Genomic DNA, 18605 nt, shown 5'->3' on the forward strand with positions numbered 1-18605 from the left:
AGGAACTCTGTCTGGTCCTAGAATACAGACCTGAGTAAGGCAGGAGTCCAAAGTAAAGGCAAGGCTCTTTTGCAGACAAGGCTTCAAGTTTCACAAATCCTCCAAAGACAAAACTAGGGAACGAAGCAGTCATGCTGATACTAAGTTTAAAATTTCCAAATCATTCACGCAGAATGATGACAGCCAGAGAGATCAGCTTTTTAGGGATATAGATTACATATCTAGAATGTATAGTGCTAGTTACACATTTTGCACTTATTCATAAAATAGTTGGCTAAGGGTAGGCAGAAGTGGTGAGTATGTTTCCTAAGCTGGTTTGTAAAGAATTTATTTTGGAGGTACATGATTATTATCCTAGCCCTCAGAAGTCTGGGGTAGGAGAATCCCATGTTTAAAACTGGTCTGAGCTACCTAATGAGATCCTGTCTCAAACAAAAAGATACGTGCTTGGCAGCACCATGCCTATACACCTAGTTACTCAGGAGACTGAGGTTTGAGAATTGTGGTTCAGAGACAATCTGGGCAGACAAACCCAAGAGATTATTTCCAATTAATGAGGAGTGGAGGCACTGCTCAAGTGTTTGAGCACCAGCTATGAGGAAGAAGAGGCCCTGAGTTCAAGTCCCAGTACTGGCAAAAATAAAATAATAATATAAATTTAAGAGAAAAAAAAGAGTTTACTTTTATCTATTTTATAGTAAAAATAAAAATCCAAATAGGTTTTCTGCCTTTAGCATGGCTAGACAGATTAAGCACTATGAAATTATAGTTTGTTTAAACAGACACCTGAAAACTACCTGCGCATAGCAGGGCAAGTTATCTAGTGAAGGCCAGGTGGTTATTTTTGATGAAGGATCTGTTGAATGCAATGCATATATTTTCTGTGAAGTCTAAGCTCACTGGAGATCCTAATCATGTATCATTTTTTTCTTAACCCAAAACTCTATAATGCTGTACATTACAATTTTTTGAATGAATGCCATCTCATGTTTACTAAACTTTAGACCTTTCTCTTGAACTTCAGAGTCCCACATCCAATTGTCTTCTTGATACAACTACTTGGATGGCATCTCAAATATCAAGGAAAGAGCCAAACCTTTGGTCTTTGATACCTAAAACTGCTTTGCTGTAGGCTTTCTTTCCCATCTCAGCTGTAAACAATTCCAGCTTTCTATGTTAAAACTCTTAGGTCACATTTTCATTCTCCTCTCTTGTTACTGTCTCTGCCTCTCTCTTCTGTATACAATGTGCCATCAAATCTGTCTTCTAATTCTACATCCAGAACCTGGCCACACCCTTTCCCCTCTCTACTACTATCAGGCTGGCCCCCTTCACCACTATTTCTCTTCTGGAGCACTGTGAAAACGTTATGTTGCAAAAGGCTCTCAACCATTTGGAAACTAATTACCTAAAGTAAACACAGACCAAAGAATGTAAAGAAATGTGGATTTTTTTTTTGCATGCTGGAAAGACTTTTTTCCCCCAGTGGTAAAATATAGAAATCTTAAAGGTCATTTTTGTGTAAAAAAAAACACCAAAAATATCCTAAGCCCAAAAAGAGATGTTCTGCAATTTATGAAAATATGTGATGCTGAGTGAGTTTATACCACTCTTAGAGGCATCCGTTCCTTCTCGTAAATTAAACAGAATGTTAAAGGTAAAAGCTAAAATGACATCTAGATGCCACACAGTCCAAACTTAGCATTTAATAGTAGATGAGGGTGTTCAGCTTTTTTTAACAAATAAGAAAATAGCATCTGAGTGATTAAATGGATTCAGATGTCTAGTTAGATAATTATTAACTCTACTCTTCAGCTCCTAGGGGAAAGTGAAATGAATTTTTCCCTAGTGATGATCCTTTGCCTGGTACCCTAAGAACTGCTGAAAAAAATGTAGAGCTTTCATTCATTGACGTAAGTTACAGGGAAGTAAAATTATGGATACCTGTTTCTTGAAGTTGCTTTATTTGTGAATAACAAACCCAACAGGGACCAACAGAACCAATCTGTTCAAAATTGCAAATTTAAAAAACAGTAAAAATTGGAGTCTGGGCACTAAAGGTTCATGTCTGCAATCCTAGCTTCTCAGAAGGCTGAGATCTGGAGGATCATAGCTTGAAGCCAGCCTGGTCAGAAAAGTCCAGGAAACACCATCTCCAGTGAACCAGCAAAAAGTTGGGCTGGTGGTGTTACTCAAATCACTGATTCCAGCTATGAGCAAGCAAGCAAGCCGGGAGAGCATAAGGCCCTGAGTTCAAGCCCTGGTATTGGCAAATAAAGTGGTAATAGTCATAATAATAAATAAAAATTTCAAAGACTAGTCAAGTCTTAAAAGAAATGTTCTCCATTTCAGAAATGGAGGGTCTCTGAAGACAGATGGTTACCTCTCAAGACCCCATGTGAAACAATCAAAAACCAAAAACAGTATATTGTAGGTGCCAACTTTTTTGATAACAGCATAAAGCATGGAATTGGGAAGAGTCTGAATGTTTACATACAAATTTATACTGACCTGTTCAGATTTGACAAGAAGGCAAGACACAGATCTTAAAAACTAAAGCTTACTTGGTGGAAGAGGCTCATCGATTGTTGGGTAGTGGTGATGCTCAGGCCTCAAGGAAGGAAGCTGGCTTACTGGCTGGGAATTATGGAGGATAGGGCATTCACCTATGGACAAGATAGTCAAGACATTTAGATTCATGTATTGCTATGGCAACGTCATCAGAAAATCATGACTAAAACAATTCACTACAAGGAACAACCAGCAGAGTGGGCAGACTGCTTTTTGTGTCTGCTTGCTACATTCACAGTCATTTATGACAGAAAAAAGTACTTTCTTTTAAAAAAAGGAAGGAAAAAAATCCAAATATTTCATTGCTAATGAGCTATGCCATACAGACCAATATGTAGGCTCAAGGTCTGATTCTATATCCACTTGGACTTTCTTGGTGGAAGGTGATATCAGAAAGGAACACAAGAGAAAATTAACAGAGCCTGCTTTTAGCCTCACAAAGGGAAATAAGCTTATTTGAATAAAGTGAAACATTTATAATGTTCCATAAAAGCTTGATGGGCTTGCCAAAATTATACCTTGTCCTATGGAGAGGACATCATAGATTTCAAGAGAGGTTGTTTTTCAGATTTGGGGAGAATTAAACTGTCAGATTGTGACTTTCCAAGATGGGTTAAGGAGCTGGTAAGGCCTAGAAGGGAAATTTCTGTGGTAGGGAAGCTTAGAGCTAAGAAAGTAAGCCCAGAGTGCTGTGGAAACTCAAGACTACTCTAGACATCGGAGGATTCAGGCAAGCTGGGCAAGCCACGGTGCTCTCAAAAGAAGAATGGACAAGACATAAAGGAAGTAGATACAAAGTAAGAAGCCTGAAACACGTGATTCTAGAAGTGGGATAGAAGGAAGAGGAAAGACAGACACAGAGAAATGTTTGAATTAAACCTTATATCCACAGAATGCACATCACTGATTATTATGAGTTTAGTTTGTACTATTGCCAGTGCAGATGTATAATGAGCTGAGGAATGTTCTGGAAGAGTATCCTTGTTTCATGATAATGCTCTCAGGTATGTGGAGCGCCTCTGTAGATGGGTAGCTGGATACCTTCCACTCTGGAGAGCAACAAGGGCCCAGAACACAAAAGGGCCTCCATTCAACTCCAGACTGGTTTTCTCCGGCCTCACCCCGTATTCATAATACAGGGGCAGAGGACAAGAGACAAGAGCTGTTCCTCCCTGAGTTCACCATGGCTGATGCCAGTAAGGACACTCCTATTAAGCTTTGGGTCAAAATGGAGAGAAGCTGAGAACAACAGTGGTTGAGATCAGTATGGGATCTTGAATGTTGACCATTTTCCCAAAACGTCCATACATGGGAAGATGGCTATTTCTTTTCATTCTAGCTCCATTGGCCTGCTTAAGAGATAAATGATTAGGAAGGAAGTTAAGTGGGCTTAGCTTAGTTAATTCTTAGAGGTAACAAGCTTAGGAAGCAAAGACTCTTCTAAGTTGTGTGTGTGTGTGTGTGTGTGTGTGTGTGTGTGTGTGTGTATTCTCATACAAACTGTAGAATACTACTCAAATCCTCTGGTTTCTTGAAGACTCTAATGTATCCCAGGAAGGGTTCTCACTGCACAAAAACACAACTCACTGTGATATGACTATGTTTAAAACATGGCTTCTGTGTTTAAGCAGAAATTACATTTATGTGTGTTTTTAATGTGTTTAGTGTCAGAAATTAAAAAGGAAAAAAACCCCAATGGTATAGTTGTTATGTCATCAGCTGCTGCATTTTAAATTTAGTTTTTTAAAAAAAATCCCATACTTACCTCATTGTAATTAATTCAACCAATCAGGTTACATATTCCTCCAAGCCAGTGGAAATAATTCTGTCATTCGCCTGAGGTTAATGGAGCTTACCCCACCTGCTTGTGACCCCCAAGCAAATGCAATGATGTGACTGACACACGTCAGCTGACTGGATGCACAGAACACGCTGAAGAAGCAAGCAATTCTGATCTGTACGAGGTCCCAGCCCCACCACACCACCCTTACCTCACCTACAAAGGAAGGGCTCAGACTGGTCACAGTGTCTGACATCCTAGACTACTTCTTAGCTACAAACAGAGGAGGGACTTTTAAAATTCTGTTTTGTGTATAAACCATATAAGAAAATGGTTGAAACAGATGGGCCTCTTACAATATCATTTGAAGCATAGTGATTTGCATCTAATAATGTGAAAAATTTTCTCCAGTAGCATGGAATGGGAAATACAAATTGAAGTGGTCTTCCTGTATGCTTTATACTGTGTTTGTCTCTGTCTCTCTCCATCCCTTCTCCCTTTCATCTCCCTTCCCCTCTTTTCTGAGACAAGGTCTCACTGTAAGGCCCAGGCTAACTTTGAGTTCCCATTCCTCCTATCTTGGCTTGGGAATTACAGGTATGCACTACCATAACTGGCTATATCATACAACTTTAAAGTTAGTCTCACTGTTTAAATGCCTGGAAGAACTCTAACTCGGTGAGATTGCTCACCAGATTGGTGAGTTGCTTTGTAACATAATCTCACTTAATTCTCCCTCTACTCCTGTGGTGCTAATTCTACAATTACACCCAGGAGCACGAGGAAACGGAGGTGCAGAGCAATGTGAAAGACCAGCCTCCAGGGCATGAGCTCATAGCCACTGCAGTAGCTTGCTCCTTTTCTTCATTTGCAGAAGCAATAAAGGGGCTTAAAACTGAGCTGTAAAAATAGTTGTTCTATAGGGAAGTGAGGCAAAAGATAGCCAAAGAAGCTGGGTGCCAGTGGCTGACACCTGTAATCCTAGCTTCTCAGGAGTCTGAGATCGGAGGAGCTCTGTTCAAAGCCAGCCTAGGGAAGAAAGTCTGTGAGATTCTCCTCTCCAATTAACTACACCAAAGCCTGAAGTGGCGCTGAGGCTCGAGTGGTAGAGCTCTAGTCTTGAGGAAGAAAAAGCTCAGGGACAGTGCCCAGTCCCTGAGTTCAAGCCCCAGACAGGCATAGAAACAAACAAATAAACAACAACAAAAACAGGCAAAGAACATTAGCTTATATCAGATTCTGTTTGGAAGTCAATGGACTGCACAGTGTTGTAACATGGTGCTCATTCTTAAATTGTTGCTAAGTCCTCCACTGGGCCCACCTTTGCTAACCTACTGCATATCTAGAGTGAAAGAAAGGCATGTAAGAGGGGATACAGTCTTTCCTAAGGACAGGGAAGCCAGGCCCCCGCCCCCACACACATATCAGGTAGGTCTCTGTATGTAGGACAAGCACCCAGTGGGGCACTGTCAGGTGGAAAGATTGGCTGTGAGTTATGCGTCAGGGTCTACAAAGCCATATGAGATCTACAGTCCCTGTCAGGAGCCACAAGAATGTCACAGCTCTCCTTCTAACTGCCGCAGCCAAGAACGTAGGTGCTTTCTCCTATTATTTCTTTATCCTGAATTTACATTCAGCAGAAGTCAGGGGTTCAGATACTTCTTGAGAAACTGCCCTGCAAACAATTCTTCTTGTGGCTATGGAACACTTTCCCACCTTTCTTCTGTTTGACTGTCAATCTTTCAAGGGCAGGACAGTGATTGGGGCGCGGGGAGGAGAGGGAGTTTGGTTGGTTTTTTGTGTGAAATAAGCTTTGAAATAAATTTAGAGAGAGCCAATTTTCAATTAATAGTGTGTAGATAATCTCCCAACAGGTAGGCCACAATGCATTCCAGGCTAAAACCCTCTGAAAGGCTCTGATCTAAGAAGTCCTAGGGGACAGGGCTTTCAGGGAGAATAGTTACAGGCTTTTGCTTTCCTCTTGACCCACAAAGCCTGAATACTGTCAAGACTTTTGCAGATGCTGCTGAGCCCCGTTCTGAAGCAGCAGCTCCTCTGTGTCCCCTTTCCCATCACGGTGTCATTATGGACTACCTTCCCATGTATTCTCTGATGCCCATCAGCCTCCCTGGACCAGCAACTTAGCATCTGGCCTGTGACAAGATGGCTACTCAAAATGCTCTTCTTCAAGAGCGTTGTTTTCCATCCGATGCTCACTCCTCAGGGCTGACTTTCCATGCTGTGCACCCCCATGCTCTTTCTGGCCTCTCTGTGCCATTTTTTTCTCTGTCAATTTCCTTGTGCCTCTCCTTCTATGTGATGACTTCACTCACCCTTCTTCTTCTGAAACACAGGACTGGACACCATTAAATACTTTAAATGATCTTTTCTATGTTCATTCTAGTTCCTGATTTTAAAAAATGAATTGTGAGTGCCAAGCATTTGTTTAAAAAGCTAAATATCAAGACGATGTAACTCTCAATGAGCTTACAATCTAGAGAGAACACATCACCATTTTTTTTTTGCCCTTTTGGACGCTAAATTATACCAAACAGCAAAATAACACAATCTACATTTTCCTCTTTTACAAACAACAGCACCATTTCATATTATTATACAACTTTGTACTTCCCCTCCCCCCTCACTTGGCTGGAAGTTGGTTCCCAATCCTAGATCAGGAAAGACACATTAACTTAATATTTGATCCCATAGGCAGGAGCAAGAAAAGGAACATCTCTGGTTTAAAACATACAATACATTTTAAAACTAAAGGTGGCAATTTTCTTTTTCAATTAGCATCTTATATGAAACAAATGTATTTATACATTCATGTTTTTCTTTCCTCCCATGAGCCAGTCTGGCCAACAGCATCCACAACCACCACAACAAAACAATACCAACTGTGATAACACGAACCGACCTGACAGAAATCACGACAAACATACATAGACTGCCCACAGACAAGGGGCTAGCTAAATCCCAAGGCAGGAATAAACATAGATTTTGCAACTAATGGTAGCATTGACAGCAAATCTTCTGGCGTTCTGGAGAGGCTCATGGATCTTCTACCTCCTCCATCAGCACTCATGGCGGATTCCTTCTGGCTTCTATCATTTGAGGCTACACATGGCACTTGGTTCTGGTGAGGGGTTAGAACCAACAGAGCGCTAGGCACACAGATGCCTGCTCCCGAGCGCATGCTACTGCTTTCTGAGGTGTGAATCTGAGACCCAGGCCGCCGGCTTTTCAGCCTCCTACCCCCGCCCCCCCCCCCCACCAGCCGCCCAGCCCCATGCACACACAGACACCGGGACCCGCACCGTCTGCCCCGGCCACCCCCTGAAGAACCGACCCCGCGTCCTACGCTCCCTCCGACCAGGTTTGAGGTCTAACCTTCTCTCCGATCGCTTGGACCTGCCATGGGGGACTCCAGGGCGTCGGCGGTTTGTGTTCTGTCCGCTCCATCGTGCCAGGGCCCAGCGCCTGCGGGCTCGGGCTCAGGCTCTGGGCTCTGCACGGAGTCGGGCGCCGACTCGAAGGCGCTGTTCTCCTCCTCCTCCTCCTCCTGGGACGAGAAGACGGTGCTCTCCGAGATCTTGGCGCTGTCCACGGAGGAGAAGCGCGTGTGGCACGCGAACCTGCTGTTGCCGTGGTGACAGGAGGGGCTGTAACATGAGGGGCTGTAGCACGAGGAGCTGTAGCACGAGGAGCTGTAGCACGAGGGGCTGCAGCACGAGCCGTCGCAGCCCTCGCAGCCTTGCTCCCCGCCCTGCCGCGGGCTGGAGTCGCTGTCGCTCCCGGTGCTGGGCTGCGTGTCCCCGTCGGTGCCTGGGCCACCACCGTTGGCCAAGCTGCGAAAGTGGCTCCTGGGGTGGCCAGGGGCAGCCAGGCCTGGGGTCGCCCCTCCGAGGCCTGTCCCATCCTCGTCCAGCGCCGGCGGGGGCTCAGTGGCCATCGTGTCCACCTCGCTGAGCGCGTCTTTATCCGAGGAGTCCTTGAGGGTGGGCTCCTCCTCCTCCGCGCAGTCCTCGGGGGCGCAGCCCCCGGCCTGGGCAGAGGGCAGGCTGTGCAGCAGCGTGTGGATGCGGATGTAGTGCGTCCTGGGGGTCTCAGGGTCCCCGCAAGCCGAGGCGATCACCGTCTCCAGCTCTGACACCGGCAGGGAGCACGGCCTGCTCTTCCGCTTCACGGAGCCCCGCAGCTGCAGCCGGGCCTCGTCAAGCTCCAGCGCAGTCGCATCCCCCTCCGGCTCCAGCTCCTCCTGCTTCTCTTCCTTCTCCCCCTCGCCGGCCGCCGCCTCCTCCTCCCCTCTGGCCCTGCTTTCGGGAGCTGCGTCCTCCTCTACTGGATCCTCTTTGCTGTCCATGGTCTCGCCGTCTCCCAGTAGCAATAATGGAGAGGCCTCGTCGCCCAGCTCCAGCTCCTCGGCCAGTTGTTCAGCACTCAGGGCAGGCTGCGGGTCTTGTTCTGGGGCCAGGAGCTCCCCAACCCCATCTGGTACCTGAGGAACCATGCCATCATCTCCCACCTCCGTGGTGACAGCCGCCTCCTCAGCCGGCCCGGCCTGCTGTCCCTCGCTGTCCGCCTCGCCCTCCTCACTCGCAGGCTCTGGATTGGAGCGCTCACCCAGCTCCGGAGCCTCACTCGTGAGGACACCACTGCTGCTTCCCGCCATGCCCAGGAGGCTGTTTGGCATGTCTGCTGACTCTGGCTCTGTACTGAGGGACATCTCCTCATCATCTGCAGGCAAGAAGACAAACAAGTCATTCCTTCCGCAAGACTGCATTGTGGTGCTCGTGCATAGCGAAGTCATCGCTAAGGGATTTCCACAGGAGGGATTGGACATAGGGGTTGAGGAGGGTCTCTCCCTGGTCAGTGCTCTGCTACAGATTTCCCTAGCTCCTTACATTAAGGGCAACTTGCAGTGGTGGATATATCTTAAATTTCTGTGTCAAGGAATTTTTATGATTTTGTTGTTATTGCTGTGGTGTTGTTGGTGAAACGATGGAGCCTAGCACTACCTCAGTTCTGGTTACATAACAGGTGTCCAACAATGCTTGCTACATGGAGTGACTTCCAGAGATGGTGGTGGTGATGGTAATGTTCACAGTTCCTTTATGATCCCTGGCACGAAAGGTACTCGCTCTTTGGTTTCCTGTGATGGATCCCAAAGGGACAACTTAGCCAGATTTTTAGGCAAGTAGAGAAGGTAAGGGCTAGGTGACAGATGGGATCAATCATTGTAATTTGGGGCTTATTGCAATGGAAAAACAAACAAGGTCTCCACTCATGCAGTGGTTCAGGAGCTCCACCTTTCCAACTGTTCCATTGGGTGTCTACCGCATGTCAATGTCCCCACTGCAAATGCACAATCTCTTTGGTAAGCATTAAATCCTATGGCTAAGAAGAAAGAGTCTTATTCTCAAAATGCAGCAATGATTGAATTTGACAAGATAATATAGTTGTTTTCTACCAGTTTGGTTATATATTGGGTATAGAAAAGTGCAACTGGAGTTTAGTAAGTGGGTAGCAATAAATTCCAGACTCTTAAATTCTCAAAGGCTCCATTTAACAACAATGTGTGAAGCTGTCTCAAGAGGACCTACCAATTCTCAGTGTGCCCCACATCCATATGTGAGTCATGGGGCAAGAAGAAACACAGAAATAGACATGCCATCATTGTTATTGGTAAGCTTGTCTCAGCATGCAAAAAAATGAACATGGGTATGAATTTTTTTGTTTCATTTATGTTTTTCATTTCATCTGTGATATTATGAAAAAAGATTGTACAATATCAATTGTGTTATGTTCTCTGACAACATGACATTCATCAGCTATTGGCAAGTCTATAGCTACAAGGTAGAAAGAGATGTTTCTCATTCATTCATTCATTCATTCATTCACTCCTGGATGCAATTCCCAAGCATTTATAGAGCACCTCCTGCAAGCACCTAGTGGGGCTCGCCATATAACAATAAATGTGATGTGATTTGGGATCCAACTGGGTGGCATGTCCAGCTCTGCTCCCTTGTGTAACCTTCTACCTTTGGGCCACCAGAGTGAAGAGGAGCCATTCAATCCAGGGGCAGCAACCTGGCTTCCAGAAAAATCATTATCTTCTGGGACTCAAATGGAGTAGATAGGAGAACCACAAAACCTAGAACATGTCTGGAGAGAGCCATGGTTACTTGTGCTTTAGAGAAAGGAGCCACACTAAGACATTCGTCTAGGAGAAGACATGACGTTCATGCTGAAAATACCTGGATGTATGGAGGAAGTGATCTCAAATCGGAATTGCAGCTGTCCACTCACATGATCTGTTGGGAGCCTGCGGCCAAGTGTGTAGCTGACCACCCTATCCCTGGAAGGAAATAAGCACTGTCACAGATCTGGTGAGGACCTTCCCTGTTACAAATTGCTCACCATGCTTGCTACTCCAGCATGTACACAGGAAACTGCGGCGAAGGCCCAATAGCAGGAGCTGGGGATCTTCCCATGTTCATACCAGACAACCCAGAAGTGATCGGAATTAACACACCTGGGTGCAGCCAACACTAAGTTCTTAAAGAACACTAAAGTACATGTCACCAAACCATAGGCCACAATGTGACAACAATCTGTTTTTGTATGGACATGAGCTTAACTTTTTATTTAATATATAAAAACCCAAAGAACAGGAATATTTGGGGACATATGAAGACTGTATGAAATTCAAATTTCAGAGGCCATGAATAAAGTTTCATTAGCACACATACATGCTCGTTAGCTTACATGTCATCTGTGGCCATATGCATGCTACAGTATGAAAGTTGATCAGTTTGGATAGAAACTATGTCACCTGAAGACCAATACTGGTCCTTTACAGAATAAGATTTCCAACCTGTGTTCTAGAGGAGAAGGGGGTGGGGGACAAAGCAGTTCTTTGCCTGCTTTTCCTGTGTAGAATGCCATTTTTCAAACATACATTGCTATTTTACAAGGGCAGTGCCAGAACATGGTGCCTTGAGGTTTACATGTATTATATCAGAATAGGTATCATTGAGGCACTTTGGGAAGCCATTCGCTGCAGGACAGAGGCCAGATTTGTAGGCTAGGTTCACTGGCCTATAACTTCCAGCTATACCACTTAGAACGATTCTGAGTTTCATCCCTGGGCTCTGGCCCCATCTCATCCACCCTCTCAAAGTAGTTGTCTAAATGACTAAAAGCAGACTAAAAAGGCTAAATGAGGGCTGGGAATATGTCCTAGTGGTAAAAGTGCTTGCCTCATATACATGAAGCCCGAGGTTCGATTCCTCAGCACCAGATATATAGAAAAAGCCAGAAGTGGCACTGTGGCTCAAGTTGTAGGGTGCTAGCCTTGAGCAAAAAGGAGCCAGGGACAGTGCTCAGGCCCTGAGTTCAAGCCACAGGACTGGCAAAAAACAAAACAAAACAAAGACTGAATGACTGAAAAGGCTGAAACCAGAGTGATGACTACCTTGGGACAACCAGAAATGAACAACCATGTTACACCAGCTAGCGGTGTAGTTTATACAGTGCATATTTATACAGTGTGTGATTTGTAACAGAGAGCTGTCCCTGATGAGAATGAAGGTGTATTCCACAGCCATTATTTCATATTCATTCGAATTTTACAAACTTGTGATATTCAAATAAAAATGTAAATTACCGGCTGTTATTGTTTTTAGTGTTTCTTTCTAGAAAACACCGATATTATACCATGACCAATGTATATTTGAATAATGCAGATTTGATATTTTCCTTAGATAAGCACCAAATGTTGGTGCACTTGGTTTCATAAGACAAACACTCCTCAATAAAAGGAAGTGTTTCATACAATAGTGATATAATAGTAGTAAGTGACTTCAACACTATTTTCATTAAAAATCATTTTGATAAAGCCAAGAAAGAAACTTCAGAATTAAATCACCTCATAGATCAAAGGGTCCTAACATATATATATATATATATATATATATATGAATATTCCATCCAACATCCAACACAACCAACACATTGTATTCTTCTCAGAAGCCCCTAGACCTTCTACAGGATAGATTTTATTTCAGGCCATAAATCAAGTCTTAAACAAATACAAGAAAACTGAAATTGTTTCTTGTATCTTGTCAGATAATAAAGGGATGGAATTAGAAATCAATAGCAAGATAAACAGCAGTGACTATAAAATACATTGAGATTGAGTAATATACATTTCAACAATCAGTATTTCTTTAAGGAAAGCAGAGAGGAATTAAAAAATCCTAGAGTCAGTGGATATATTACTTATAGTGTTTGAAAATAAAAATTAAAAAATAACCAAATTATACCAAGGCAAAAAAATAATAAAACTGCCCCTTGGGAGGTTTTAAAAATGTAAAATAGTTTTCAAAAGAGAATTAAAAGTTTATATGTATAATGTAAAAAAAAATCCTAGCGTCAAATGAAAATGAAGACATAACTTATTAGATCCTTTGGAATACAGCAAAGGTAGTATTGCTAAGGGGGAGTTTATATCTTCGAGTGCCTACATTGAAAATATTAGAAATAATTCCATAAATGTTCTGGCATGGTGTAGTTCATTTCTCTGCATGTTTTATCAGTTACTGTATAACTCATTCTAAGATATGCCCCACGATGTTTATGGAAGTACTAAAATTATGCTTTACATTCAAAGATATATAATATCACCCAAGAAAGAAGTTGGGAAGACATGAAAACTAAAAGTGAGTGGGCATTTTGTAAATTCTTACATGAAAGTTTTGCAGACTTTCATGTCACACAGCATAGGAGGACTACCTTTGATTAAGTCTTATACAATGCAGTGCTTCTTAATGATAGATAAAATAAAATGGTCTTTTGCTTAAACAAGTAACAACAACCAGAAGAGATCACAAATAAATAACACAATGGTACACTTTAAGCTTTTAGAAAAGACAAGAAAAAGCTACCTCCAAATTAATAGATGGAAAGAAATAATGGAGGTCAGAGTGGAAATGAATAAAATAGAGACTAAAAGAACAATAGGAAGAACCAATAAGAGTCAGTTCTTTGAAAAAAATTAACAAGATCAACAAGCCATTAGCCAAAGTAACCAAAAGCGAGACAATGCCCAAATTAATAAAGTAAGAAATGAAAAGGGGAACACTTTAACATATGGTACAGGAATCCAGTGGTGAAAACTCTAAGTTTTTCTTTATTTTTTTTTCTTCTGGTCATATTGGGTGTTTGAATTCAGGGCCTTGAACTTGCTAAATTGGTGCTTTGCCACTTAAGCTACATTTCCAGTCCTAATTATTTTTTGCTAGTTATTTTTGATATAGGATCATTATTTTCCTTTCTATAAGAAAGTGAAGGAGTGTGCCTGAGGCACAATTTGCTTACTTTTGGCTATCCATCATTGCTGAAATCATAGACGCATGTTACCACAGCCAATTTCCCCTTTGGAGGTAGAAAATGTACCCAGTCTTGTGAATCCCAGCCTCCCACGCAGCATGGGGTGACAGACTTGTACACTGCATCCAGATATGTATTGAGAAAGGATTTCATCAATTTTTCTGCCTAGTCTAGCCTCAAGCTCAGTTTCTCAACCTCAGCCTGTCAAGTAGCTAGGATTACAGGCTTAAACCACTGATACCCAGCTGAATAATTTCTCTTCTTCTTTTGAGATCTCTCTAAAGATGATAAAATATTGAAACACATGTTTATATTCATAATGCTATAACTCGTACTTTCAAATGTAGTTGCTGTTACCTAAGAAAAGACATTTTATTCATGAGGAATTTATCTGGTTACAGTTGACTTTAATGAGAATCGTGAGTGGACATGAATGTAAAAGTCCTAAAAAACAGAAACATGCTGTCATATACAATTGGATTCTACAAACAGCATAATTGCTATCATTCCATGAGAATGTGCACTTTCAAATTTTCATCCATTTAATCTAGTGTTTTCAGTGATAGCATCTTCTGAGATGACTCGAGGCAAGAAACCTAGCATTTGGTCTTGTTATGGAAATGTTGTATATGATTAAATCCTACACACAAGACAGGCATGTGAATAACATAATAGTCTTTCTGGTCAAAACAAACTTTAATTTCTATCTATTCAGAAAAAAATGCCTCCTTGATGACTTCTTTTAATATTCTCAGGAATTTTCTACTTGCTGTGGGATGTATTACTAGTAATATACAAATAAGGGGAAAGGGAAGGATTTGTTTAATTAAATGTTATGGCTTAGATACTATAATTCATGGGAGAAGCCAAGGAAGTGAAACACATTTAGGTTGAGTTTTCATCAGCCTGTACTGAATGGTAGTGTATTGTGCATGGCCCAGTGTCTGAAGCTTAGTAACTTTTAGACCCCATTGTAGATTTACCCTATAGCATGTCTCTCCAGGAGTCTTTGCACAGGCATCGACAGCTTTCCCAAGAAACGCTTGATGATGGGGCGGCTCTTGGCAAACTTGTCCTTCACCTCAATTTCCAGCACATCAGTAGGCAAGGACACGAAACTGAATTGCTGCAAGGAGAGAATGGCAATTAACTGAGAGGTTCCAGGGCTAGCCAGGTCCTGGTCCATTTGTCTGAAAGAAGTCATGGTATAAACAAACAAACAAATAAAAAATCAAAATCTATCCTGCAATATTTACATCAAGGTCTTACAAATACTGTGAGTTTTGCTTATTCAGTAAATGTGGGATGACAATGAAATGTTCCCGCAGGGCCTAAAAATAGGGTTATTCTCTGAGATTCAAACAGTGACGCTGGCACAAGTTCAAGAGCAAGAATCCTACTGAGGCTTCCTTTACTTGGCTAAAGTTATTGTCATGCTTGAAGAAGAAACAGAAACTCACGTATAATTCAGAAAATGTATTCTCAATGAACAAAGCCATATTTAATTTCAAGATTATAATGACAGTTTAAAAATAGTTTTATAATACACTGTATTCTTGAATGTGTGAAAAGATAAAAAGTTTCACTCTATAATGCTAAGGGATCTAACCTATGGAGAGGGATCTATTGATATTTACTTGTATGTAAATCAAGAAATTGAAAAATTCTTTCAACACAGAATTCAAATACTAGAAATTTTTCTTCTTCATTAGCTCACATAACTTTATAAATGATGTATCTTCTTTTTTTTTTTTTTTTTTTGCCAGTCCTGTGCCTTGGACTCAGGGCCTGAGCACTGTCCCTGGCTTCTTTTTGCTCAAGGCTGGCACTCGGCCACTTAAGCCACAGCGCCACTTCTGGCCGTTTTTCTATATATGTGGTGCTGAGGAATCGAACCCAGGGCTTCATGTATATGAGACAAGCACTCTTGCCACTAGGCCATATTCCCAGCCCAAATGATGTATCTTCTAACGATGTCCATTGAAATGTTACCAACAACAGCAAAAGACTAGGAAAAAAAAAACCCAATCCCTATCTACTGATCATTAGGATACTGGTTAAATGAAGGATGCCAAATCCTTTGAAAGCAAAAGCTCAGCATTGTCCAAAATAAATATGTCAGTCAGCATGTGCTGGTATGAAGTGATACCAAATTAAATAAAGAAGAAAAACAGAATATGTTAAGAGTGGAGTTCCATTTGTACTTTAAACCACAGAGAAGGACGTATTTCAAATGAGCACTGACTGGTAGAGGACAGGAATCTCAACTTACGGATTTTATTTAATTGGATTCCTAACTTTTCATTTGTTAAACAGTATATGATGTGACTTCTGAAATGAAACAACCATAAGGAAAGACTGTGACCATCAGAAGTCATCAATAAAAGTAAAAAGACTCAAGAAGGTAAATGTTGGCATTGTCCAGTCTGGACTGTCTGAGAGGTAGAAGAAGTCTTAAACAGTAACTTAATGATGGGCTGTGAAGCAGCTGGACATATAATTATTTTCTTTCATTCTGATTAGTTCCTAACAGCAATTGTTCACATTTAGTTGATTTTTACTCATGGAGATAGGGTATGTTGAGTATGTCAGTCAGGATGAGATAGGGCATGCTACAGTAACAACCAACTTCTGAGTCTCAGTGACTGAAGATAATAAGCTTGGATTTCTTGTTCTCACGCTCATTGTGATCTGTTTGGACAGTCATTCTCTCAACCATTGCCAGTCATAGTAGAGGCAAAGAGAGTTTGACAGAGTCTTCTCTTGAATGATACATGGGTCATCATGTGATGTCTCAACCAATATACAGTTGCATAATGTCCAAAGCCAGGTAAGTATATTTATCTCCTCAAATATTTATCATTTATTTATTGTGAAAATATGCAACATCCTTTGATCTCCATATTCTGGGATGTACCTAGTCATTATCAGCTGATATCTTGTGCAACAGAAAAGAAGAATTCATTTTCCCACTCTAAACTGAACGCAGTACTCACTGATCAACTTTTTCCTGCCCAGATTTCCTTGCTGTCTCCAGCCTTTGACCACAAGCCTTCTGCCACTTATACCATGAAATCAACATTTTTAAAAAATTCTACATTGACAAGGTACCATGATATTTGTGTTTTATGCCTGGATTGTTATACTTCTAAATTACACTATGACTTAGCTTTAGTTAACCACTATTTAATTCCTAAGAACTCATTATTCATGGTGTTGAAAAAATTGAATTACAGACATATCAAGTTTGAGTAAGTACTACTCTTTTTTTTTTTTTGGCCAGTCCTGGGCCTTGGACTCAGGGCCTGAGCACTGTCCCTGGCTTCTTCCTGCTCAAGGCTAGCACTCTGCCACTTGAGCCACAGCGCCACTTCTGGCCGTTTTCTGTATATGTGGTGCTGGGGAATCGAACCTAGGGCCTCGTGTATCCGAGGCAGGCACTCTTGCCACTAGGCTATATCCCCAGCCCCAGTACTACTCTTTAAGATGCGCCTAAATAAAACTCAAGCTTGAGGATCAAATTTAGATGCAAGTACTACTCCTAAGATCTGCCTAAGTGAAACTCAAGCTGTCCTATCTCACACCCTTAAAATGTCTATTATTCCAGCCCATTCTGAAGAGTATTATCATATGTCTTTGAAATTAAACGTGCCACAATAGGTTAGATACGTTGTAGTATATGATATGACAGAATTATTTATCATAAATCATAGTATGATTACTTATGTGTAATTATACACATTGCATTGTAATCATCACATATTAAATAATGAGATGGAAGATGTTTGTTTGATAATGGTACATGATAAATGAATAAGCAATTAAATATAACTCCCAATCCCAGCACTATGTTTATTATATAGATAAGTATACTTATTACATATATTAGCCTGTAGAAGGTAGTGAAGTGAGCTTATCAAATTATGCTTGGGAATTCAGTAGCATCTCCTGGGTTCTTTCCTATCCCACAAAACTTCTTTTTTAACCTCTCTTTCCTTTCCAGCCTTATATCCACACATCAATCTCTTCCCATGGCTATTGGAATCCAGATAAATCCTCATCTCAGTCAAGCCCTGTCAAAACAAAAGCAGTGAGCAGCCCTGAAAATGTAAAAATATTTGTTCAAGAGCAAGCTACTTGCATCAATGAGCCTAATGCCAAAGGGGTAGATTTCACCAGCTCCATTTGTACATAGCCTTAAATTCAATACTCAGGAACTCCCTGGAGTGAAGTCATGGTGATTTTTATTTCTAGCTCTGCATAATGAGGTTCTGGATTTGGCCAGTCACCACCTCTCTGAACTTCAGCTTCTTCCTGTACAATGAGAGGGTGAGGCTCGTGTCCTGTGAGACAGAGTTCATTCCTTATTTGTGGGATAGGGATCCTCTGGCCCATAGGCCACAAAATCATTTTGCACATGACAGGATGGACATATGGGTTTTTCATATGCTTTTCATCAGCTGTCCATGGTCCCTCAGCCTATACTGCTAATCTGTGTGGCCCTTGCGCGGTGTTACAATTGGCCCTTGGGAGAAGAAAGGTTCCCCACCTCCATACTGCCCTCTACTTTCTCCTTTTCCTTTTGAGTCTCCAGTGATTGGACTGCCTTCAAATTTATTCACTCATGTCAGCTGGTCTTCATTAGCCAATGATTTTGTATAGCTGCATGTAGTTATCTATAGGCTTGTTTCAAATACTTATTGCACAGGCACAGTTACCTTTCTTACTATAACACCCACTTGGCCTTTGTATCCATGGAAACGGCCTGCTTATTGGTAAAAAGAGAAATTGTGAATGATATTTGCAAAATATGTCAGAAAAAGATGTTGTTGCCTCAAGCACTTAGCTATTTTGGCAA

General features: G+C 41.7%; 1 protein-coding gene across 1 annotated transcript in view; it reads right to left on the reverse strand.

Moving 5' to 3' along the window:
- The window catches only part of Hecw1 (HECT, C2 and WW domain containing E3 ubiquitin protein ligase 1), a 288520-nt gene that overhangs the window by 64255 nt on the left and 205660 nt on the right, over positions 1-18605 (reverse strand). The window contains exons 7-10 of the mRNA XM_048339413.1: positions 14731-14873; positions 10612-10712; positions 7745-9091; positions 2565-2666 (exon numbers count right to left, since the gene is read on the reverse strand). Coding sequence (XP_048195370.1) covers positions 2565-2666; positions 7745-9091; positions 10612-10712; positions 14731-14873 — 1693 coding nt within the window. The remainder of the gene's footprint in view (positions 1-2564; positions 2667-7744; positions 9092-10611; positions 10713-14730; positions 14874-18605) is intronic.

The sequence above is a fragment of the Perognathus longimembris genome, chromosome 2 (genome assembly GCF_023159225.1).
Source record: "Perognathus longimembris pacificus isolate PPM17 chromosome 2, ASM2315922v1, whole genome shotgun sequence".
Taxonomy (NCBI): Eukaryota; Metazoa; Chordata; class Mammalia; order Rodentia; family Heteromyidae; genus Perognathus; species Perognathus longimembris.